The 25741-nt window shown below is 44.8% G+C and overlaps 1 protein-coding gene across 5 annotated transcripts; it reads right to left on the reverse strand.

The window, feature by feature from the left end:
- DDI2 (DNA damage inducible 1 homolog 2) lies at positions 1–25473 on the reverse strand. 5 transcript variants are annotated; one of them, XM_027443130.3, is made up of 10 exons: positions 25254–25471; positions 21173–21302; positions 19953–20183; positions 17000–17126; positions 14779–14906; positions 14027–14155; positions 13129–13232; positions 12523–12712; positions 8242–8304; positions 1–6432 (listed from the first exon to the last, which is right to left on the reverse strand). In XM_027443130.3, the coding sequence occupies exons 1-9, from the start codon at positions 25389–25391 to the stop codon at positions 8288–8290; spliced, it is 1194 nt and encodes a 397-aa protein (XP_027298931.1). In that variant the 5' UTR covers positions 25392–25471; the 3' UTR covers positions 1–6432; positions 8242–8287. The 5 variants fall into 5 exon arrangements, with proteins under 5 accessions (XP_027298931.1, XP_027298927.3, XP_071882889.1 ...); XM_072026788.1 differs by lacking the exon at positions 1–6432 and adding an exon at positions 12212–12308 and having other exon boundaries at positions 8242–10185; positions 25254–25472; XM_027443126.3 differs by lacking the exon at positions 8242–8304 and having other exon boundaries at positions 25254–25473.
- Between the last annotated feature and the right edge of the window lie 268 nt (positions 25474–25741).

Below are 25741 nucleotides of genomic sequence, written 5' to 3' on the forward strand. Positions count from 1 at the left end.
TTATGATAAAGTGTTTATTCATTTTTTTAAATATCAAATTTTACACATCAATTTTGTTGATAAACAGTCCCCCAATATTAAAAAAACAAAAATCAAAAAAGAATCAAGTGTGTATTACTTTGGGCAGAACCACATCCCATTTTCTGATGACACAACCACACTTCCCTTCAGTCTGCAAGGACAACTGCAGTATGTTCAGCCCAGAAGAGTAAATGACACAAATGCAACCAGCTTTAGGATTCCTGAGTATTGATTCCCTCAAGTTCCTTAAGTGAGTTTGTAAAACTCTTAAGCTAAAAAGCATCAGTCAAAGAGAAACCCAAACCGCTACACATTTGGATCACAGACTAAGCTACGTCTACACAGTGCAGGAAGAAATCTCTTGAACGCTTCATAAGGGAATGATATACACAAAACCAACCCAATTTCTCAAGCTGACCTCCGAGAGAGGCAGGCAAAAGGCCTCTTGGTTTCTCCTCTTTGAATTCACGTTAGAGTTCTGGGGAGCTGAGTGGCAAGAAGTCCAAGTCTGGTGAAGAAACCTCTAGGATATTCTCCTCCTTTTACTGATAAATGGCATTGTGTTTTAAGGAAAACTTACCATCTGGAAGTTAAGCATCCAACAAGTACACTTGAATATTGCTACTTCGGAGGAAAGGAGACAGCAAGAAAGAGAGAGAGACAAGGACAGAAAGAAAGGAACGTATCTAGGAGGTACAAGGTTAACAGTCCTTGAGACCAAGTGTCTACATAGAACATAATTAGCAACAAGGCAGAGATTGTCACAGTAATACAGCACAGCGCAGCTCTGCTCAGCGGCCCGTAAACACGCCTGTCACCAGGAAATATTTCCTCCTCTTGTCAGACAGATTTGTGCCCAGAGACTTTCAGATGTTATTTCACTGAATATCACTAAACTTACCTAGAGCCTCATTTACAGAAATAGGCATTCAGCAAGAAGCCAAGTAAACTCCTTCAGTATCTTTAAGGAAATGAATACCTCCCAGAAACCAAATGGCAAGGTACATGACCACAGTGGCTTTGGGAAATACCCAGAAACAAGCTCTACAGACCCAGAAGGGTCCCCACAGGCACTGGCATCTTAGTGAAGCAGCTTGAATGTTGCTTTATTCTCTACAGATTGACTTTTCATAGTCAAATCATTTTGCTAAGCTGATGTGACAGTTAATATATCGTAACATCGATGAATGAGGAGGGCAAGAGAAGGGTGTGAAGAGCCTTACTTTAGCCCAGAATACATTTACTTAGCTCCTTTAGAAATTTAAACAGCTTTTGGCATTATCTTTTTCCCCCATTCTAGCCAAAAAGCTTTAGCAGTCTGCCATCCCCATTTAAATATGAATATTCCCACCTTGTTGGACAGGTAAGCAGAGAGACCAGCTAAGGGATTGCTAAAAGTTGAGCAAAGGATATGTGCATAAAGCAGAGAGGACACACACACATTAAAACGGAAGACAACTTTTAGACAGCACTCACTAACTACTACATTTTATTTAGCCTTAAATACTCACCACTGCCCAGATTTTCTCTAACATGAATCTCGCTCCTGAAAAGCCAAAATGATTCTCTAATTTAGCAGCACATAACCATTCACTCAAAGCAAGGCTCTGTGAAATGAAGAGATTTAGATCACCAGGCTTGGACCAACTTGATATAAAATAATTTTACAAGTATTAATCAACTGGGGGGGTCAGGCTTTGTTTCTAGCAGTTCAGAGGAAGTTACCCAGGAAATTCTAGCAGTATCAATAAATGCTTCTTTACAGCTTTGGCAGAAGGGCAGATTTCAAAAACTATATTTGACAAAGAATAAAACTGAGCATTGAAGCAAGTTGGCTGATGCTCTAAAGCTTTTATAGCATAAATTCTGTATATGCAGTCTAAGTAAACGTGGCCATAAAACTAGAGCCTTTAACCAGTTTGGTGCAAAGCAGCAGTACTTTCTCTAGCTATTAGCAATTGCTTCTAAAAACATAAAAGTGTAAATATGAAAAGGGTATAACATTGAATGGCTAACATCGGATGCTTCAAAGAAGCTGGCAGTAAATGAACCTGCAGGCTAAGGGTGCAAATTCAGCTCTCGCGCATCCAGGGGGGCCAACCACCCGCAGCTGGTGCCTTCGGTGCACTCACCAGCTCTGGTTCACGTGTTCCAGAGATGGGCTTGCTCCAAGGACCACCTCACTGAGACCCTTGGTGTGAATCGGGAGCAGAAACAGGCTGTTTAGACTGAGGATGCTCTGGATCTGAGAGCTGGGAGTTTCATTCACGTTGCTGCTTTTGATAGTGAACCATACGGAAACGGGACTAATATCTTTATCTTATTTCCTAAAGCTTCTAGGGAGAGATCTGATGACAATGTCTGTACTCCTGTAGCAGTCCAAGCATTACCCTTTACAGATCTGGCTTTCACTGATTTGGGGTGCTCATTGCAAGGAAAGTCTCAAAAAGCTTAATCATGGGTAAACTCTTACCACCTGCATGGTAAAGATCATAAAGCTGTAGTCTTGCCTCAGTAACTTATTTTGAACAGAGCCTGAAGTGAATTACTTGATGCTGCTCAGGCAAGGGGGTCCCAAACAGCCAAACGCTGCTTCCAACACATGCACAATGCCTACTGCTGCCACCACAATTAGTGGGAAACAAGCTAAATGTGTCTGGGAGCCCCAGGCCTAGCTCCAGAACTTGAGCAAAAGCTCCATTCAGCAGAGGAATGCCTTAAAGCTCTTTAGAATATAAAGGATCTCTTGGCTACCCGAGCATTTAAGAAAAATCTGACAACCACCACTTACTGACATGAGAAACACCTGCAAGTTCACAGATGAAACCAAACTGGTGTTGTCTGTAAAAGCTATCCTGCATAAAAAAAAGCCTAACATACACACAGGCAAACCTGCTAAGCAACAGGGAGAACAAGACACCAGGGACAGGCCTGAGACAATGATAACAAATGAAAGCCATGAAACAAAACATGTTTCCAGCCACTGCTGATCCATCACTTCAGGTTTAGCTCAAAGCAGAAAGTTAAAGATGAACACTTTACACAAAATCCACTTCAGAGATTTTCAAGTGGGATTAAGTAAAAGTTCCTACTTAAAATTTGGTATCATATTTAACCATGCTTTCCTTTCCCTTCCCCAGCCCCAACAGTATTTTGGAGTATTCTGCAGAAAACCAAAAAGTAGCTCACTTGGAGAAGAAAAAAAAAAAAACAAAGCATCTGGAAAGGGCTTCCTACAACACAGCCTCAGTGAGTCCTAATCAGACAGGCTACTACTCACCAAGGACTTCCTGGAAGGCCACGATGGTTATAATGCAGAAGCCATGTCAAGTGCATTTGTTTCATAAACCCTATTCAGGAGCCCTCACTTTTTAAGAGGTATTAAATTAGTACCCCATCAGCTGCTACAGACTTTCTGCAGTTTGCATTTCCACAGCTGAGAGGCTGATGATCCCCCAAACATCAAGATGAATTAGTGCAAAGCAGATTTCTTCATTCTTCTGATCACACCCCCATGCAGTGCATAGAGAATCCATCTTCCACGGGTAGAGGGGGGATTAAGAGCCGTAATACATGGTTGGTTTGTTAAACACTTTCATCATTAACATTCTGCCTGCAGCAGTTGAGCTTGTTCTTTTGTAGGGGGGGGAACATGGTGTGGGCAAGGCTAGAAAAAAAACAACCAAACAACTCCTTTCTCTCCCCCCAGCCCCCCCAGTTAATATCAGCATATCCTCAAATAAGTTAGTACATCTTAGTTTTGGTAGCACCAAATTCTATCCCTTCCCTTATTCTCCCTATCCGTTATCCCCACATTGTAAACTTAAACACACTGGCCCAAAAGCATAAAAGGGTTTGGCAAAAGCAGGCATCAGCTTTCCCCACGCACACACGAAAACATGCTTCCAAAACCACCCCACACCCTCCCACTCCTTCTGTGAAGTTTTACACATCTGTGGGCACCTACGTAACCTTTCGTAGCTGCCATAAATGTTTCATCAGCGTCACATACATTTGGTTATAAAGCGTAGGAGAGAGAAAACTGGCAAAACCCACCAAGTACATTTAGAAAAGCGGTGTTTTGCGCCTGCACCGTACCAAACTCAGTGTGCACCTCATGTCCTGTAACACCACGTGCTGTGCCTCGCCATTGGCAGCACACACACACACATGTTCAACTTATTTCACAATCTGCTTTGCGCTGGACAGGGTGGTGATCTTAATGGCTTCTGCTTTTTTATTCGTAACATTGGAGCTTATTCTAAAATTTTACATTTAAATAAAAACATTAATTTTAATCCAGTATGCATAATTAAAAGCTATCTTGTCCACACAATGCTAGGACGATTTCTTTCTTTTAAAAGGCCAAATCTAACAAGTGAAACTGAAGAGACAAGTTACTTTGGCTGCAAAGAATTAAAAAATCTGGCTCAACATTCTGCTTGTACATTGTGATGTGTAATTTAGATACGTCCTTTAAAGGAAGAGACACCCCAGTCAGCTACCTCCTCCGTAGTTACGTAGGAACAACAATACTCTTGGCGAGCAAAATGAGAAGAGCAAGATCTGCATTTCCATCCGCTTGTTCCAAAGCCTCGAGAGCTTCTCGCATGGTAAAGCCAGCACCAAGGATTCGATCAACATCAGCCGCAGGGAAAGCAGGTGGTGGAGAAGCAGCCAAGGGAAATTCAGTATAGCCAGCAAGTGGGCTCAGCAGTGGTTCCTCACACCCACCCAATGACCACGGACCTTCAGGAGAAGAACTGCTGCTTCTCCCAGGTGCTCCTGTTAACGATGCCCGAACATCTTGTGGTGCATCTTCATCCAAAGCAGTTTGAGAGGAAATAGATGTGTTCTGTTCCAAGGTTGGACTAGTTGGACTCTGATTACATTCTGCCAAAATCTCAGCCTGCTCAGAGCTCTGTTGCTGGTCAGATGTCACTGCAGAAGTCACTAAAATCAAATCACTCTTACCTGAAAACTCCTGAATCTCTAAAGCAGCTTCTCCAATAGCTGACTCCACGTGACTGATAGACCCAAGGTTGTTTTCTGTGCCAGAATCACAAGGCTGGTTCCCCTCTGCTTTTCTACCTTCAGACCTCCCCTTAACGGAGGAACAACTCAGTTCCTGGTTGTCTGGATGTGAGCCTTTTTGCTCCTCTTCAGAAAAAACCTTCTGCTGTGCTTGCTCTTTGTGAACCATTTCCAGCTGAGAGACTTCGGATGCAAGGAGTTTACATTCTCCTTTACGGCTGATAATCAGGAGTTTGTGAAGCTCTTTCAAGGCTGTTGCTAGAGAGAAACATGGCTCTTCTACAGGTCTTCCTGGATCTGTGTCCTGTTGGTGGATGCTGTGGGGGGAAGAACTGATTTCAGCTGTTTCATTGGACAATTCATTATACTTTGCAGGAATTTCACCGGTGGTTTTGGACTGTGACACATCAGGGGTGGAAACTGGATCACTCAAGGAGGTTGCAGACTTCAGCGACTCCACCTCCATAGAGGAGGTATCTGAGTTCAGGTCAGATACACTTCCATTCTCAGGCTGCTGCTTCTGCTTGCTTGCTGAGCTGTGCACTTCAGCTACCGACCGCTCAACTACATCTACTTCCATATGCATACAGCTGCAGGAGGCTGACATTTGGATACTCCCTTTCATGCAGGGAAGATCTGCTTTCTCTAGTCCATCTCCTCTCGTTTCTGCAGGAGGATTTGCTGGCTGGCTGGCTGTATGGCCCTCTTCTTCCACAACAGATTTCTCAACCCCACCAACATTGCAAGAAAGCTCTGGGTCAGTTGTGACAATTTGTTTCTCCAGCTGTTCAGGCTTCTCTGATTCTTTGCACGTCTGATGGTCTATGGCAAGCTCATTCTTTTGCTTCTGTTCCTCCTGTTCTGAAGACAGAGATACATCTTCAATTTGCCCGTGCTTAGCAGTGTCAGTCAAACTATTTTCTTCCCTCACTTCCAAAGGAGGTTCCTGACCACAGCCTTGTTCTTTAGCATTACATTCCATTAGACTGTCAGCAACAAATGTTTCTTTGAGTGTTTTCTGTGAAGGGCAAGCTGGACTGCAACAAGTTACCTCACCTGTCTGGAGAGAAGGCTTGTTATCTGCCAAGGAAGAGTTTTTGGAAAGATGCTGTAATAAGAGAGGATGTTCTTTTTCTGGGGTTATCCGGCATTCAGTTGAAGACTCAAAAGACTTGACGGCTCTAGGATTATCGGGCTCTGCGAGGCTAGATTCGGATGAGCAAATTGAAGCAGGGGCAGAGACAGAACGATCAAGTAATTGATTTGTGGGATTACAGATCTTAGAACTTTGTCCTGAAGACTGGACTGGATTTTGAAACCCATCAGAAGCTGGTAATGAGGGCATTTCCAGTGAGGTAGTTTCTTTGTCACTATTCTCTATACGTAAGACAGAAAGAAAGAAGTAGTTAGAACACAGGAGAACCATGATTTTCAAGTATCTATACCTTCAGAATAGAAGCTAAGACAACAGTTTGCATATCAGCTTGAAAATTACTCACCAGAGCACCGCTCCATTCATATCATTAGCTATTGCAAGAAGTTGTTACAGACTGTCCTGAGTACTCCAAGAATAACCAAGTGCAAATCCAGCAACTACGTTCCAGCTGCAGACACTTCATTACTGGCAGTGAAAGACAAGAAGCCAGTTCTAGGGTGCTCAAAGAGCTCACAATTAGAGGACATTAACATTTCAAAGTGAGCAGATATATCTGCAGTCACTGAGATGATGAAATCCCAGCATCCCCTTTAAAAGGGCATTTTTCAAAGGAGAGAGAGATCCAAACTCCTCTTGGTGATACAGAAAGCAGGCTTCAATGGGATGTACCTACACAGTAGTTAGAGGGGTGCTTCCCAGATGGCTTGCTCAAGCTGAAAAGAACTTTAGGTTTTCTTTTAGCCATAAGTTTCTCCTTAATCAAGAGCATAAACCAAAGAACCCCATTACTTTCTCATCTGGTTATCAGTGCAGCTGCAGTAACAGCAGCAAAGAAAACTTCTATCTGTACAGAGCAGTTATCTTTATTTTTTTTCCCTTCAGCATGTTAAGGCATGTAACAATTAGAAAACAAGATATCCAGAGTTCAGCAAACATCCTCCATATGATTTGTCAGCTTGAATTAAAATTGTGGATATAAAATTACTTGTCAGTATTTATTCTTTTTCAACATAATGTTGTTTGCTGTCAAGCTGGAAGGGAACTAGCTGCCAATTGGTTTCTCTAAGAGCAGGCTATGTTGAAGCAATTTTGATATAAGAGAAGCAGGCAGCCTCCTAGGCTTTAAATACAGAACCCCAAAAGACTGAGGAGTCCACAGGCTCCTAAAGTCAGAAGACAGCTGTTTATCACCAAATTCAAACGTTAGTGCTAATGCAAGGTTTTAAAAGTATTACATAATAGCACAACCAACATGCTTGCTTTCATTTCAGACCAGATAATTATGCAGGACAGATCTAACACAAACACTTTGGAATTACTGACTTCTAACATAACCAGTCAATTTCAATTTGTTAATCTGCACGTGTAGCTATTACATGTTGAACTGTGTCTGTTTAAGTTAAAACTGTTAAGAGTCCACTATCACCAAGTATTTCCCTACCCTTTAAAATCTTTTAAAAATACTTGTGTCAGACATAAGTCCAAATAACCAGTGACTCGGGGGAGTTCTAATGTAACTGCTGCGTTAACGAGTAGACTGTTTCAGGAAAACAGTACACATACAACAGCATAATGGCATTTCAGCTCACCAAATGTACTTCTATTTTATATTAGGACAGAGTTTTCAGTGGGGACTCATGCTCGTTTGTTTTGTGTAAATGACTTCTCTGAACTGTCAAGGAGTTCATTCATTCTGCTGAGGATGACCACTTGACAGAAGCTCAGGTTGAAGAAACAGAAGTGGTTTACATAAGCACCAAGCATTGCTTGGAGAGCACAGAAAGGAAAATCAGAGTTGTAATGCTCTCCTTCACATGAACAGGAGGGTCCACCTTTCCTAGTACAGGCAACACACAGGTTTGCTGCCTTTGGCCAAGTGAGGTCAAATGTTCTTCCACGCTCTTAAATGGAGGAGCTGGTCATTTCACATCATGTGGGTTTCTCCCCAGTACACTTTAAAGTAAGGACAGTCCTGCTGCAGGTAGTGTGAATGTAGTAGTAAAAGTTTACAAACTGATGGCTATAAATACCTGGTCTGTGGCCCACTCCAGCTGCAGTAAACACACACTACATGCATCAAGGCTTCTGACGTTCTGTTTGGATTAGGAAACAAACACACCAAACTTGCGTTAGCATTCAAAGCACACAACATGCATGGTTATAGTCCTGCGACATTGCAGTTCCCCTCCCAACTGTCCACAAAGACAGCACATAAGCAGCAGGAGCTCCTCAGGTTCGCCGACTTCCAAAAGGAGTAATGCCTAGGTAATTCATTACATCGAGTCAAAAATAACTCTGCTGAAAAACAGTTGAAGGGCTGTTCTGTATTGTCTACAATGCAGAGTGGTCCAATGCAATGTGGGTGATACTACACACTTGATAAAATACATGCAGCACAAGGCAGATGTCTAGCACTGTACCAGATTGTTCTCTGTACAGCTGCATTCAGGAGCCACTTTTAGTGAAATGAGGTTTGAGATGGCACAATTCTCAGACTGTGCTCCCAGTGGCTATTGCCTTGTGATGGATCATGCCATCACAGGCAAGACAAGATAAGCAAACACTGGCTTGCTGCAAATGGGAAGCATAAAGATCCTAGGGCAGAAATCCCAAAAGGGAATACTCCCTGAGGCACTGAAGAGCAAAGCAAAGAACAGACAGCCAGAAGTCAAACCAGCTCAACTGCTTCCTCCTCCTCATAGAGGATGGATAAAGTACAGATCTCTACTGGTAGCACCACACACTGGCTCTAGGTCTTTTTCACCTCGGGTACCCATTTCTTTTATTCTCTATTAAGATAAAAAGGTGCACTAAATACTGCGATACCACACCTCTGATCAATACACTTTGTGCATCTGCTGCTTTATTTTATACCACAGCAATCTTTTCTATTGGTCACACACCTGTCTTAATGCAGTTACAACTTGGCTATGCTACAGTATTAAAAATCTGAAAGTATCCTGCAGATTTTCAGACTGCTCATCTTTCATAAGGGTGGCTAAGAGGCTCATGACTCGTGACACAGGATACACATTCAAACAGAAGGGATCTTTTCCTGTTTCTATGTGGTAGCATTATGTTCCCTGCTTCCAAGCCAATCCTTTGGAGAGAAAGCAGAACTGATTACAGACCCAGTGAGTCAAAAAACAGAGTCTGATCAGTCAAACATCAGGGAATTGTAGTCATTTAGACAGCAGAAGTACCTGGTATTCTGCCAAGCACTCCTCAGCACCATCCTTCCGAGACTTGCTGTCATCCTTCTCCCAGGATATCTACAGGAGCTGAATCCTAACCCCATTAAGGATATTGATCCAGCTAGCACCAGAAACGAACTCTTCTCCACAAAGTGCAACATCAGGGATAAATTCCTCTCTATATTAGGAAAAGCCTGAGCTGCCTATGTGGAGGCAGTGCCTTTGTTACAGCCAGGCTGTCTGGATGGAAAGCTACATATGGGGTAAGCTACTTCAATATGCTTCCTACTAAGACAACTGTAGTTTCGCTGTCAGTTCTGTAAATCCTCCATAATCACCAGGTTGTTACCAGGGGTGGTGATAGTGGGGAGGACACTGCATATTGGCAGAAAAGAATGAACTCTCAAAACATAAATGAGGCATTCATGGAGAATCCAGGAGATCACAGTAAAACACGTAAAACATATCATGACCTCGCTACCATCTCAGCTGCCTTTCCACAGGTGTTGAAACACCAGGAAGTCAGCTGACAGAAAACATGAGGCTCACAAAAGGAGGCTTCCAGGGATTAAATAAAACTCAAGAATAACCCAGGTGCATTAAAAATGAGAACTTTAATGGTCTACAAATGTACAGTGATTTCTGTTGTACTACTCAAGCTGTTACGAAAAATTACAGGCCTTGTGGGAAGCTGGGTTTCCTTGGTGCTGCATTATGTTCTCTCTCTCTCTCTCTTCCTCTCCTGTTTACTGTTCTTTCACTTGTTTTTTCTGGTACCAGCTAGCAGCAGTTAATTGTTTTAGAAAAGAGCAAGAGGGTGTAAGTTAATAGTCTGATATCTCAGAATACAGCTAACAAGATGCCTGCAAGTCAGACTTGTAACAGGTCCAAGGCTTGCAGAGAGTCAATCTAAGCAAGACCTACCTTAAATTTGTGCATTAGTGTTCTACAAGTATTAAGTGAACATACAAAATAGATTTCCTATTCTCATAAATCTTTTACATTCCTCTAGGGCTCAGTATCAATGGAAAACAACAAATTGCTGACTAGCTTGAACAAAGCCTCATGGTCTTTAGAACAGTATTGGTATCTAAGTAGCTGCAAGTCATCTTAGACACTTTTCATTTTAAAGCACTTGCCTAAAATGCTTTAATTATAAAGACTCACATTTTTCAGGCCAAGAGGTTTGTTTTTTATTTGATCTCTCTTTCAGCAGAGAACTAAGTCCAGCCAACTATGTCTGCAAAGACTCACCTAAAATGGGGGAAGACTGCAAAAAACACCCTTGTCTTCATCAAGCTCAGAATTTTAACGGAAGAACACATTTACATTGCTACATTCTCTCTTCTAGGTTATGTGAAGAGACATGAGCCCAAGCCATCAAGTCTGACATTTAAGTATGTCAAAACCTGATGGAGCAAGATCAAATCCTTGTTTTTTTCTCTTCACTTGCTGCAACTTAAGTTAATGAGCATTCTAATTTGGTTTAGAAAGTCAAACATGCAAACCATTTCTTGACAATACACTGAAGACTGGCCTTCCTCTGGAGGTTTTATATCTGTGAAAACTTTCAGGCATAGAAGAATATTGCTCAGTGGGACTGTTAAGTACAATCCTGTGCTTCCCTTGATTATTTGCAGAAAATACACTGTTTACACTTTGGACAACCAAGCAGCAATTAGGAAGTGTTAAAGAAAAAAACAACAGTGCATTATAATATATATTTATATATATATATTTAAAAAATGTTATCAGACTTCAATTCTAATTAGAAGCATGCTATAATTGAAAAAATAGCAATAAAACCACTGAATAAATCAACTTTATCAGCTTAAACGTGATCCAGTATGTGTTCTGCTCGCATACAGAAAGCAGAATCTTAGTGCAATACTTTCTAAGGATAAAAAGTAAAGTAAACTCAAACATCTTCCCACCTGCATTAAAAAGAAAAAAAAAAAGCTATCCTTAACGGTTTTGGAAAAGTCCTAAGAAATACACTTTCTGAGCTGCTTATGGCTTCTCATAATAGTCAGCATAAAGAAATGAATCTCTCCTTTTTTTCAAAAGCATATGCTGAAGTTAAGGGAGGAGTTAAATGGAAAACCTGAGTTTCAGACAGTTTGGCTTATAGCTCAGCTTTTAACTATTTTGGCATCTTCGTTTAACTAAAAGTTGCAGTTACCAATATCTTCCAGAGCCCAGACCATCTTGATTTGTGCAGCTTACAGATTCCAGAGTAACAGGGAACAAAACTACGAGAGGAGGGGAAAATTCTCTTTGCAGACCATCTTTACGGCTGGTATACATTAGGATGTCAATTCTGCTGCTGCTTTTGAAATTTAGAGCAACAGTAATCTTTACTAAGAAAACCAATTTACCTTCCAAGGGCACAAGCACCATTCTAAGGCAAAAATGCTGAAATAGCACACTTTCTAAAAATTGTCATGAACTTACTTTGTCTTGGAAAAGAAACAGGTAGGCATGAGCTACAAGTTAACACTTATTGCTTAGTTATAGCTCCTCAGCAGAGGGGCAGCAACCAGGCACAGATGTACTTTGACACTGCACATTTAAGACCCAAATAGTTGCTGAGGCTGGTATTCCTCCTTTCCAAAGATTTGTACTTACTGCTACAGCTCCCCTACTTTTATATACAGTAGCTATTAAGAACAGGATTTGCAGAGGTCAGCACAAGTGACCCAATGTGAGGCTGCTAAAACACAACGTAACTGAGCCATGTCCCTGACTAGGCACAAGAATTTGAACCAGGTGAATGGGTGCCAGAGACAATCACTTATCTCCACACCTTCGAAGACCAAGATATCAGAGCTGGTAGAAAGTTGCAAGGAGAGCACAAATTGAACAGCAAGCACCCCCGAATGCCTTCATGTGGACAGATTTTGCTGTACAGAAAGGAAAAGATAGGTGTAATTAGAAGCCACAAGCAAGAACAAAGCCCCTTTCTCTCTACCTTTTACTCACTGATATTGTATTAGATTACATCTCCTAGGAACTGAGAAAAGGGAGAAGGGGCCTTTCAGTGACTGCCAACAGACATCCTGATACACAGCAAGAAAACTATGCAGATTCTTATTTCAGCTGGGCTCGTTATGGTACCTGCTTCCTCTACGGACTTCTGTATTGCTTCTGCTAATTCCTGGTCCGCTATCTCCTCCGGCCGCACATCTTCCCGCCCGGCCCCATAAGCCAGCCTGGCACACTCTGGGAGCTCGCCCTCCGGGAGGAAAGTGGTCTGAGAACCAGTCGTGCCGATCACTAGTACATTCTTCTTGAGATCAATTGAACACTGTGAAAGAGCATCAAGACATCAGGGGCCTGCATAAAAGTAAGCCAGTTTCCGGAGAAAAAGGAGAAACAAGGTTAAACAATCCATTTCAATGGGCACAGCTCATAGCACCTAAGCAAAGTGGGTCAAGAGCATCAGCTATAAGCAAAGGACCCTACAGGACTTGCTTTGCAATAAATCATTCATTTGGAAAGCTCTGAACATTTCTGATCAGAGCAAAAAACTCTGGAGCAGCCAGACACCCTATACATCCATCCACAATGTCTTTAGCATATGTACTACTTTTGTAACTGGCTGAAAAATAATCTATTTTCTCTCCCCAGAAAATCCTAACACATTCACAGGCTTGGCATTTATGTTGTGCTTAGAGCTTCACTTGGAAGAGCCAGTAACTGTTTCAAAACAAGTGTTGATACCTGATGCCTCTTAAGCATATCCAGTCCTAGAAGCATGTCCATGGGCTGCTCTTCAAGGATTGAGAAGGAACACGCCAGGAAATCCCCTTCAATTTGAACCTGAGCTGAAACACAATGGAGAAAAGTTACTGCCTTGCATCCTACAGTGCAACAAATTATCTTCTGGTCTTCCATCCCCTAGGAATGGCTTGTGCAAACGTGCTGGGTAAAACTGAAGTTAGAGCTCTGACATACGGCTTTGGTCACAAGAAGTCCAGCCATGTGCAAGCCCCAGGGACTATTAGGTCTATATTTGTCTGAGGTAATTAATTGTTTTCAAAGCTGATCTGCTCTAGAGTCTTAAGTACTGCTCACCTAAGCCCCCAAGCTACACTGCTAGAGGAGCAGTGTACAGCTCATTAGAGCACAAATCTAAGCAAGAACAGTAAAGAGGATCATTTTTTTTTCAGACAATAAGGACAATCCTCACTCATCCAGAAAACCTGCACACAAACACAGCCAGCTTTCTCCTCCTGGAGGAGTATGGAGCACTCCACCATACTGGAGCCCTTCCTGAGCAACTCACACAGGCCAACAGCCACACCCCAAACAGGAGACACCCTGCTCCTTCACATCAACCCTGCTTTTGCACCCAGAGTGAACGGTTTCTCTACATCTGCAGGAGCTGAAGACTCTCTCACCTAAAAGAGAGGTAATTCCATTACAAAAGCATTAAGTGAGACAGAAACCAGATTATTGTGCTCAAGTCAAATGAACGTACTGCAGATGCACTTTTATTTTACTCCATAGGAGTTTCTAACAAATATAGCATTAAATCAGGTGCTCTTTGGTGCCAAGATTGCAGGGAATACAGTCAAACTGTGGCTAAAGCTGTCCTAAGAAGAATGCCAGTACTTACCTAAGTGCACTCTGCCAATTATTTTCTGTGTGCCTACACCTTTAGCAATGCCAGCCCACCGCCGATCTACCAGCCTCATTATGTTGCACCTTTCAGCACAAGCTTGGCTCATGATGGTCATCTGGGCACCTACCAGAAACACAATTCATGTTAAGTCTTGACAGAACATTGCAAAATAAAAGAAACTCCTGAAAAGGGCTTAAGATCTTATACTCAGCAGCAGGGAAACCACACTGCTTGCATCAGGCAACTGCATTATGGCATAAAAAAGCTTTTCATGAAGCACAGTGCTTTGAATTTACTGTGTCTACACACAGAGATCAGCATGGACAGTAAAGTATGTACCACGGTAGAACTGGAACAGCCCCAACTACTTTCCCTTTAAAGCTATGGGTGGGAAGTACAGCGTTAAGGCAGGCAAAGTTTCCCTTTCTGTAAACTGAGATAAGATACACATGTGTCAGTGACCTTTTTTGGCATCGCAGCCATCAGACACCAGAAATTCTCACAGGAGCCTTGATCTGGGGTGTTCAAACACTCATTTGTGCTGCTTCACAAACTGTCTCCACAATTTACTCTGCTTGCCTTAGAGCCCAAACTGTTCTCAAATTTTAATTAGGTGCTTTAAAAGCTTGTAATACAGTTCTTTATAATGGAAAAGGAATACTCTGGGCAAAAATTCTGGAGTGTGTACTCTCTCCCTCAGTGAGGGAAAGAGATTCTGGGGAAAGATGAAAATAGCAGCAATTCACCTGAGTCAACAAAGGCTTTCACTGGATGTCCGTTGACTTTACAGTTAATATAAAGCATCACCACCTGACCGAAACTCTCAGGGGCCTCTTCCATCGCTATCGTCATATTTTCTTCAATGTTTTGTTGCCTGAATTTAATGGAGAAGAGAGAAAAATCAGACGTTCCATCAGCAAAACCTTATAAACATCCTTCCAATTTACAAATGTAATCCCACCTGTTGCAGTTTGCATCAGCTACAAACAGCATTTTTAAACCACAACAAAGACTGCTTCATTAGCTAAACATAGCCTTCTTAGCAGAGGGATTGCTAGTAATGCTCTTGGCTTAATCCAGAGATATCAAATTGCTTCCCCGCAGCCAGGAGGGCTGCTCCCTCCAGCACCTTGTGTAGCTCACACGACAGCATTGGAGACGCCTGCACCTGACAACCTTGTGTCGGCAACAAAAACCTGTCACCACAGAGTTAACCTGGAGGACTTCTAAGCAAAAAAACTGCATATTTATTAGTCACTCTGAAGAGGCAAACACTGAGGGCATATGATGAAGATGTTGCCAGTAGCTACAACACCGGAATCCCACACAGCAGCTGAACATTAAAATCCTCCAACGTTTCCCTGGTATCTTGCCTTTTCCAGGCATAGGAAGGAGAGGAGATAAGTGAAACTGCAGTGAGAACACCACTGTAAGCACAAGCCCTCGCTGCAAATTCAAGCTTACAGAAAAAACACTTACCAAAAAGCTCATCATGGCCCCTACGGTAATCTTCAAAGTGATGGGTATCTGCAGTGACTGCATCTGAAATAACCTTATCTGCTTCCAACTTTGATGCCACCTCACTTCTCCTCCTCAGCAGGAGGATTGGAAAAGCAAACTCCTCTCATCCATTTTCTGTAGCCTTCCCACAACAGGATGGGTAGATGCGGTTTCTTGGTGGAGCAGGGAAACAGCTAACAGCAGCTAACAGTGACCTGGCTCACCTAGGAGCACCCTGCTACCCTGCCCTGGCTTCATATACCTGTGAAACAAAGAGCTGCACGTTGTACTGTCTTTTGCTACTCAATCTTAAATCAGTTATGCAGTGATCTGAAACTTCTGTTTTCTCCGTGCTTGATGCTTTGTCCACCTAAGATATACTTGAAGGACAGAGATTTGTGTCAAAAAAGTGTGATGCTTGCATGAACTCCCGATCAATCTGAGGCAGAGGATACCTGATTAAGCAAGGAGTTCAAGTAACCAGAGAAACTAAATGGGCTGTGAAATTTGGGGACTGCTAGATGTCCGAACTGTTACCTAATAGCTGTACAACCTCAGGCACATCACCTTTATCTGTCCCAATTCTCCCTCATCTATGGAGCAAGAAATATGTTCCTGTGCCTGCTAGCTATGTTTTATCTATAAATTTATGCATTACATTTTTCTGCATCGCTATGCTAAGCCTTTATCCGGTACCAACACTTTGTCAGTTATAACGCAAGAATGACTTATCGCAAATTAATTCTGGTTATGATAAACTATGAGCCTGCATCAGAAAGACATTTCTTTACTGGGGACAAAACCATCAGCCATGTTCCAAATCCAGGATTTATCACCCAATTTAAGCAATCAAGTCTCAGCCCAATGCAAGTACATTTGGAAGACAGAAACGGCGCAAAGGCTAATGAGCAGAACATATTTCTATGGAAGATCTCTTCTGACAGCAGTGAAATGCAGAGTCTGGAATTAGCCAGAAATACAAAACAATTAGCAGTAAGCAAAACCAAAGCTCAAAGGCAGCTGGGAAGCAACACCCCACTCTGTGTAGAGCTCTGCTCAGACACTGGCACAGGCTCTGTTCTCAGGTTCAAGACATGCCCTGAGTAGCACCTCTCAAGGACTTGGCTCAGTGCTTTTCACAAGCGCTCTTTACTGGTTTCATAATGGCCCAGCCTTGAGACATCACGCACATGGACAGCGGTGCTGCCACCATTGTCTGTGCTCAACTGGATACCTCTAAAGGACGGGATGCACCCGTGCGTCCTGATTCCCAACCTTCTCACTTGCAAAGGTGGCTCAGAGTGCTACCCTGCGAGCAGATTGCTGTCTTAAGGCAGGATCTGCTCTCTAAACACACTCCTTGTGTCCTCCAAGGAAAAAACACCAGGTTGGAAGGAAGCACCCTGTGGAAAAAAAGTGCCACAAAGACCTCCGAACCGAAGCATGCAGGTGGCTTTGGTTTGCTACCTGATGTCTTCTTCTATCTTGGCCTGTGCCTCAAGATCGAAAGGGTCAGCTGAATAGAGTCGGATCCTCTCCTGCTCCCGCCGGGCTCGGTCCTGCTGTTGTTCCAGCAACACCCTGGTGAATTTCTCTGCAGTAACAAGGAGAGACAGAAATGCTTTTTACTGGAAATTACTCTTTACAAATCCAGTTCTGGCACAGCAAGCACCTCTTTTTATGCCAGCACACACTCAGGGATAGAATCAGCAGCACAAGCACAAGCTTCATCTGGAGGCACCATGGATGAACCTCAAAAGGATTGATTGGTGGCAAACTTGGGAATCTGCTGAGATGAAAAACAACTTGACAGAGTTATTTCTCCTACCCAAATACATTGAGACACAGTCAAACTCAACTTCCCTCTCCATATCCTTTTTTGTGAAAGAAAAATGGAAGAAAAAAACTCCTGAGACAACAATACTTAAAATTGAGAGCTGCCATTAAAATGGCAATTCTTTGTTCTATTGCAGCAAGAGTTGCCTACAGCAGACTCCAAAAAATCTGGAAAAAACAGCAGCTAAATTACACCTGGAACAGAACTCAGGAATAGAAAACCTGCACTCAAGCTTCTCATTTGAATTGTGCACGTGTATTTTGAAAAAACTTCAGACAGAGACAGGAGTGAGATTGCAATAAGATGGCCCACCTACAAGAACAGCTTACAAAAACTATCACATTTTACACTATTTACAGAATAGTTGTCTGTAGATTCACCAAAAAGCAACCCAAAATTCTAAGGAATAAAAAAATAACAAAACTTACTTTAAACCCAAGCAACACAGGCTAAGACACAGACATTATAATCCCTAAAGCTGAATGCCTATTTCTGTAATCAAGAGGTGCTACAAGGGACACCTGCTTCAGGAAGTTTAACTGCACGTTTTTTAGTTCCCCACTGTTTGGATAGCCTCTGGCTATTTTTTACTGTTTGGATCTGATCACATACATTCCCAAACAGACCTGGCAATAAATTAAGTTCTGTAAACACAGAAGGCCGTGGTTTTGCTTCAAGAAATGCAGTTCCCATACAGAAGCTCTGTGGCTCAAAGAGAGTTACATGCCCAGGAAAGCACTGGGTGTTTTTATGTGTTTGTTTTGTTTTTAATTAGGCTTCTGTATAGCAGGTGTCCTCTAACATGCCTGCGATGCATCCAGCAGTCACACGGCACGGATCTGTGCATGTATCTGGACATCAGTCAGAGCTGAACTGGACTCGTGCCCAAACACTGACAGCAGCGTTACGAAGTGATGAGAGTATAACCAGAGCAAGTCACTTCCTTCTGACACCCCACTGCAGTGCTTTGGGACTAAAAGTGCACACCTGAATCAAAGCTTATGTGCATACCAGACAGAACAGATTGGCTCATTAGCCAGTTCTGGGTGCCTGGCTTAGCCCCTCGTGGCCTGTGCCAGCAGCAGCACATTCTTCTCAAGGTGATAGGAAGAACTTCTCTTCTGCACTACAGACACAATGCTCAAAAGAGGCGGGAAAAAGATTGAGAGCACAACAGAAGTCTATTTAACTACAAGAGTATGAGCTGACGTCAGAATTAGAAAATGCAGTAGGCCAACAACATCCATGTGAGTACCCTTCCAGTGTTCTTTGAGAGATAAATCACTCGGATGTAACCTTGAAAAGGAAGAAGTCTCCTGCTAGATGGTACATCATTCATTTCCTGAAGCTCGACAGGATTTATTTCCTAACTAGGTGCTTGCACAGGTTTAGCACGTCTTTTAATGTCCCAACCACCACTCTTCATAATAAAACAGGACTAGAGTTCAAAGCTTCCATCAGATCAAGAATGAGAATCCAAGATCAGCTACCCATCTGCAGAGAAAATGAGGGATACCATACTGGCCCCTCGCTACAAGAAGGACATCGAGGCGCTTGAGCGGGTCCAGAGAAGGGCGACAAAGCTGGTGAGGGGCCTGGAGAACAAGTCCTACGAGGAGCGGCTGAGGGAGCTGGGGTGGTTCAGCCTGGAGAAAAGGAGGCTCAGGGGCAACCTTATTGCTCTCTACAGGTACCTTAAAGGAGGCTGTAGAGAGGTGGGGGTTGGCTGTTCTCCCACGTGCCTGGTGACAGGATGAGGGGGAATGGGCTGAAGTTGCGCCAGGGGTGTTTTAGGTTAGATGTTAGGAAGAACTTCTTTACCGAAAGGGTTGTTAGGCATTGGAACAGGCTGCCCAGGGAGGTGGTGGAGTCACCATCCCTGGAAGTCTTTAAAAGACGTTTAGATGTAGAGCTTAGGGATATGGTTTAGTGGGGACTGTTAGCGTTAGGTTAGAGGTTGGACTCGATGATCTTGAGGTCTCTTCCAACCTAGAAATTCTGTGATTCATACAAGGATTCTACTGTGCCATGTGAAGTGCCCAAAATACATGAGCACTTTCAAGAGGAATGTAAACATTTATAACTCTGTCTGTTGGAAAAGGTCCCTAGAGACACCATTTACTTGTTCTCTTTCTGCTCTCTGATGTCCACTTCTATAGCAGCTAATCACTACGGGGAGAGATGGTCTTACAGTGTACTGCTCCCAGCTGAGGTCTTAGTGGGCTCTGGGGTGCAGCAAATGCAACACCATTACTGGAAGCTGCATTCGGAGAGTCTTAGCATAACAATCAGGAGCTGAGCCACTTGTGTTCATAGAAGCTCAACATAGCCACGCACCTGATATTTCAAAGTAGGGGACAGAAATTATTCAAAAAGCCAAGCAGGAGAAACATGCCCACCTTGTTAGAAATAGTCTCGTTAGAAAAAGAGGAACTTTGGTACTCCCAGCTGGCACCTTTTATCAGCAGCATCAATAAGCTGGCAGTGAGCATCCCAGCTAGTTAAAAACCTGTGGCTGCCTTTTATAAGAGCTGAGCTCAAACAGACTCAAAACCACCTCACGCAGATAAAAACCCAACTTACCGAGGTCTCCACTGAGCAGTGCCTCCGCCAGGGGCGGATTGCGCTCCTTCAGCAGGGACAGCTCGTGGGGATTTGCAAGCAGCATCTCCCGTAGCAATGCGGGATTTTCCAAACCCTGAGGGAACGAAGATGCATCGGAAGGTGACGGACGCAGACGCTGTGCTGGTGGCTGACGCTGCTGCGTGGATGTCCCGGGAACCGCAATGCTGCTGAAGTCTATCCTCGGCAGACCTTGAGGGAAAAGAGGTCAAATGCATCAGCACTTCCTATTTACAGTTCTGCTCCAAAAACAAAGTGGAAAAACCGTGGAAAGATGTTGGTCTTCATGCTACAATATTAGACCAGATTCTTTGAACAGCAATTCGTGTCAGAAGCACTGCCACATCCCCAGGTTACTGGGTTAGGAATGCTAGTATGTATTTATGTAACTGCTCTATTCTTCTACCTCGTACGTTTTTTATCCCTAGAATTGTGCTTTTTGAATCACAGACTAGTTATTTCCAGCTTCACAAATGTGAATGCCACACAGAGGGATTACAAGGCTAAACCTGATGTCTCTAAGGCACTTCTGAATCTCTCAGATTAAAAAAAAAAAAAAAAAAGTAGAGAAAAAAAGAGCAACATTTCTGCAGAGCTGCATTGCAGGTACCACCCCTCCCGTTAAGGCAGGAGGACGAGATCCTCAGCCAGTGCTCCCAAGCCCTTCTCAGCCAGCAATCCTTCTTTTCCGGTCATACTTTTAAGATGTGGATTTGCTAGGACTCACTGCAGAAGGCAGGACAGAGACAGGACCAGGTCTCCATTCACATTATTTGAGGAGCCTCTTGCACGTGTGCACGACTGCATAACTTGGTTTGTTAAGATGCAGCTTCTCTGGGTATTTGTCACAATTCAGGGCACACATCTCAAGAGCCTCTTAATGTGCCTGAGCCACACCATGCGCATGCTTATTACAGCACTCCACAGAATGGGAAGGGAACAGGCAGTGCTATGAAAATTCATATATCTTTACACAAACTGCTATTCTGAATTTTCTTTGGTTTTCCATCCTTTCCTGCTTTCTTTTCATTTACTTAGAATAAAAATAATTAAATAACAAGCCGTTTAGCTAATTTTGAAAGTCCCCCACCTCAGTTGTAGCCACCCTCCCTTCCTAAGCAGTTTGTCTAGCAAGGTGTTCTTCAGATGCTCGGAGGAAACGTTACCACCACCTTTCTCACCTGGGAAACGGATTGAAGGCCGTGGCTCTACGGTCTCTTTCTGTCGCAAAATCACCACATCCCCGTCTTTCAAGCCATAGGAGGCCAAAGATCTGTTGTTGTCAGTTAGAGGCCTCTCCGCATAGACTATCTGTTCATGGAGAGAACGTAAGGAAAAACAAGTTGCATGACAAAACAGACCAGAATCTTGCTTTTAATGTATTTGTATTTTAGGAAAAGGTTCCAGCTGCTCCTCTGGGCCCACCTCAAGCTTCAGAACAGAAGGCGTGCGATTCTCACCACAGGCACAGACAAGCCCTGCCAAAGCACCTCGGCCTCAGGCACAGAAAGACCTCAACGAGTGGTTGGACAGGTACCCAGAGTTGGTCTTACCGAAACCCAACAACCATTTCTCAAAAGCCAGCATCTCGGAGAAGGGCTGGTTTCTCTTAATTAGAGGCCAAAATCTTTAAAGGAAAGAACGCCTTGTGTCAGACCTGTTTACCACACGTTTCCAAAATCAAATCTCTATTACCCAAGTCACGGCTGCTTTCTGTAGTGATTTCTGCCCCCAGGTCAGCACCTCTTGGCCAAGGCCTCAACCGCGCAGGCAGCATCCATCAGGAGGGAGGCCGGACCAGACTGTCACTGATCAGTGATCTCTACCTTTACCACAACACGGTTCCCAGAATAACCAGTTTTACAGGGAACTCAGTGATTAGCTCAGAGATTTCTGCTTTACTTCAGTGATGTAACTCCATCCAGACACAAAGATTTAGCACCCAAACATACCAGTCCTGAATCTGCAATCAGTCTGTGGCAAGGAATTAATTTCTTTTGACTATAAAACACAGTCACATCATTTCCTATTATCATAATATAACTTAACAAGAGGTCTACAAGATTAAATATAAAAACATATTGAGATAAAAAAAATGAGTAATCACCATGGAAACATTTCAATTAACATTAGACTCTGTAATACCTACAGATGTCCTAAATTACTCCCGTGCTCCCCTTGAAATTTCAACAGGCAGTAACTGCAGACGAATACCATCAGAGGAGTTACTGACTTCACCAAGCACAGGAACCAGGACGTTCTGCTTCCACAAAACTGTTGCCATTTAGTTAAAACACAACCCATAAAAGTAAAGACGTGCTTTAAAGGAACAAAAGTTCCTGCTTAAGACATGTCTCTGGCATCCCAGACACAGTGTCTGTTTGGCATTAAGGCTTCTGTGCCTTCATCAGAGCACAATGAGACCAGGCAGATCAGCTCAACAGCCTCCTACCCCTGGCAGACATCCAAAGCAAGAAGTGCTGGAGAACTAAGCCTAACCCTGTTGGGCACACGATCCAATTTGACATTTGCCATGTAATTTAGCAAGACCGTCTCCCTGGTCTGGAAGAGGCTGGTTCAGGAACAACAGGTCTGCTGCAGGTTGGGACTGGCAGAGCCGCGTGGGAGACGCTTTCACCGTACTCGCCTGGACGGGCTGCGACGCTGCCTGATGCTATTGCAAGCAGCAGAAGCACGCTGAAGATCCAAAAAGACAATTAGTGTGCGTCTTCCTCGAAGTGTGGAAGACGCTGCACACTTTGGCTGCTTTACTTCATTACACAGAATCCTAACTCCTGCTCCCTGATCGCAGAGATCCATCATAAGAGGTGGCATCAAAGTAAGAAAGGCAGAGGAAGTAAAAGTAATAGCCACGTATGACGTAGCAATCAGAACAACCAGAATTTGAAAAATACACACAATTAGGAACAAAGATGATATTTCTATCTTCTCATTCACTACACACTTCACAACATCCACGGCATTGCACTCAACTGGCTTCTGGGTCCCTTTCAAAGCAAACATGGATCCATTTGCAAGCTATATTAAGGCATTCAGTCACTGCTCTGGTGGTTTGCAAGACGTTGCCAGCATTATTAAGGTTAGCTTGTGATGGGAGGAGTCCCAGCGCATCCTCTCACATTACCACGCACACCCTGCCCGACCTGATTCGGCAACACTGCTGTCCGCAGAGAAAGCAAGCTTGTAATAAATCCCAGCTGCACGCGCAAATCTTAAATGACAGTTTCTCTGTGCAGACGGCCTGGAAGACACGAGCTAATCAGTTTAAGTGAGGTTTTACCTCTGTCATCTTGCTTCACGGGCTGGATTTATGAGCATTCAGCCTTCACACCTCAGACAATGAATTAAGTGCCCAGCACTCGCTCCACATCCATTAGCAGCACAGCTTAATGTGCTTTTGACCCATTCCACTTTGCTGTGGAATTAAACTGATTTAATTTTGCTGTACTTTAGATTACCTGCTTTGCAGAACATTTCAGAAAGCAAGCTTGTAAGCTGGCCAAGGCACCAGACACGAGCCCTTCTGGAGGTAACCTGGGTAGGGAAGCTGGCACCAACATCACAGACTGACCGGATTCTGCACAGTGGTGTTGGGTAAAATGTCTTTGTGGAGCAATCAACCCCACTCAAGTAATCAGCTGTCATTAAAACAAAGCCCGTACAGCAAAAACATTGCTCTTTTAAACAAGAAACCCACAAAGACTATAAATCCTACCCAATGTATCCATGGTCCCCCAGGTTTATGCAGGAGAGCTACACCCGCCTCCCTCTCAGCCTCTGCTGTTGGGACACCCTGAGGGCGCCGGCCATCCACTTCAGTTCCTCAGTTCCATAAATCAAACCCAGCACAGAACCCCTGTCCAGTTTTGAATTGTCTTTTGGCTCTGAGCCATCTATAGCTTGGAATGTGCGATTCCTGGAGAAACACTCTCTATAAATCCTGAGAAAGACCCAAGGTTGAGTGCTGTGATTCCAGCCGTCACAGCCTGCTCCGTGCCATGCCTCGGGACGTGTCCCCCAGCCCGGCAGCCTCAGCTGGAACTGCACAGCAATGGCAGCTGAGGTCAGGGAACACACAGCACGTAAAGGGAAGGAGACGAAGGAAATAACACCGCTGCCAGAAGAATGCCGACAGCCTTCCTCTCCTTCTCCAGAAAAGGCGCCTCCACGTCACGAGAAGGAAACCACAGTGAGCTGAATTATTTCCCTTCTGCTGTCCCTGCTGCAACTCCCCTTATCAGCACAGCCCACCAGTCGCCGTGCCCGCTATCTCCCGGCACCCTCTGATCCGCCACAACACCAGCCAAGTGCTTCAGCGCTCACCTCCGCCCCAGAATTAATTTTGCAGGAGATCACAGAACAGGACTCGGTTAACCCTCTGTGGTCTGCTCCACCCTGCACGGTCCCTACATCCTCCCTTTGTGCCGGGAAGCCAATGGGATACCCACAAAGCGACGCGTGCTGTGGGTAAGGATGAGCTGTAGCAAGACCCATGCTGTTACCTTCTTGTGGGGGGTGGTTTGGGCACACAAAATCTTTCTGCACAACAAGCTACTTCACCCGTAAGTTGTAGTCTCACAACTTTCTTCCTACTGAAGGTCCAAAGAACGCTAAACACCGGGCAGAAAGAGCAGATAAAGGAACAATAAACATACGCTTAGAAAATGCTAAGAAAGGAAAGATGATAACGCACACACAGAAGTCAGTTGGGCAGAATGAGAGCAAAGGTGCTGCCAAAAAGCACGGGGTTGATCCGTGTTACGAGCAGTCTGTGTAATGGGAAATCCGCAGCAATTTAATCACAGCAGAGCACAGGCTCTAAGCAAAAACTCCCAGCAAAAGTAAGCAGAGAAGCACGGGAAGGACGCGACCCCTCGTTATCCCAAAACAGAGGCAGAGCCGGCAGCTCACCGTGATGCAGGAGAGCCCCAAAACCGGGAGCTGGGCGGTAGGGAGGCAGGAGCCGCTCTGCCCTCAGCCCTCGCTCTCCTTCCACCGACCGCACACCAACGCTTCTCCCCTCCACAACCCCCACACGGCCCCGATTCTCTGCCCCTGCCTCGCAGCCAGCCCCGGGCTGCCCGGCACAAGCCACCGCCTCGCAGCCGGGGGGGGGCCCCGCGCCTCCCGCCCGCTCCCGGAGCCCCGGGGACCCCCCCCCCACACCGGGACACAGCCGCGGCCGGGCCGGGCCCGGAGCCACCCCCCCCCTAGGGGCCTCCCTCACGGCCGGGCCCTGACCTGGCTCTCCGCCGCCGGGATACCGGACTCGAGCTCGCAGAGAGCGCGGAAGTTCTGCAGCTCGAAGTCGGCGTCCACCTGCAGCGAGAAGGTCAGCTCGCTGCGGTCGCGGCGCAGGCAGAACACGGTGAGCAGCATGGCCGCCCCCGGCCGCCCCCCGCCGCCGCCGCCGCCAAGCGCCGCCGCCCGCCGCCAAGCGCCGCCGTCGCAAAGCGCCGCCCGCCCCGCCCCAGCGGCGGGGGGCGTGGCCTCGGGGGAGGGGGGCGTGGCCTCGGGGGAGGGGGCGTGGCCGCCCCGGTGCTGAGGGGGAGCACCCCATTCATTCTCTGCCCATTCATTCTGGGGGGAAACGAGGGCAGGAGGCAGCCACAGCACAGCCCAGAGCGAGGGGGGCAAACGCACCGGGCTGGTTCCCCCGTCCCCAGCACACCCAGGGCTGCCCCAAGGCCTCCCCAGGAGCCCTGTGGGAGCAGGGGGCTGTTGAGAGC

This window comes from Anas platyrhynchos, chromosome 22 (genome assembly GCF_047663525.1).
Source record: "Anas platyrhynchos isolate ZD024472 breed Pekin duck chromosome 22, IASCAAS_PekinDuck_T2T, whole genome shotgun sequence".
NCBI classification, from domain to species: Eukaryota; Metazoa; Chordata; class Aves; order Anseriformes; family Anatidae; genus Anas; species Anas platyrhynchos.

Bases quoted from the DNA above. Each gene is read 5' to 3' on its own strand.
- DDI2 (XM_027443126.3), bottom strand. From the start codon at position 25,391: ATGCTGCTCACCGTGTTCTGCCTGCGCCGCGACCGCAGCGAGCTGACC. The intron at 17,127-19,952 runs GTAAGTTGGGTT...TTGTTACTGCAG, and splicing joins ACTGCTCAGTGGAGACCTCG to AGAAATTCACCAGGGTGTTG. The intron at 14,907-16,999 runs GTAGCAAACCAA...CATTAAATTCAG, and splicing joins AAGATAGAAGAAGACATCAG to GCAACAAAACATTGAAGAAA.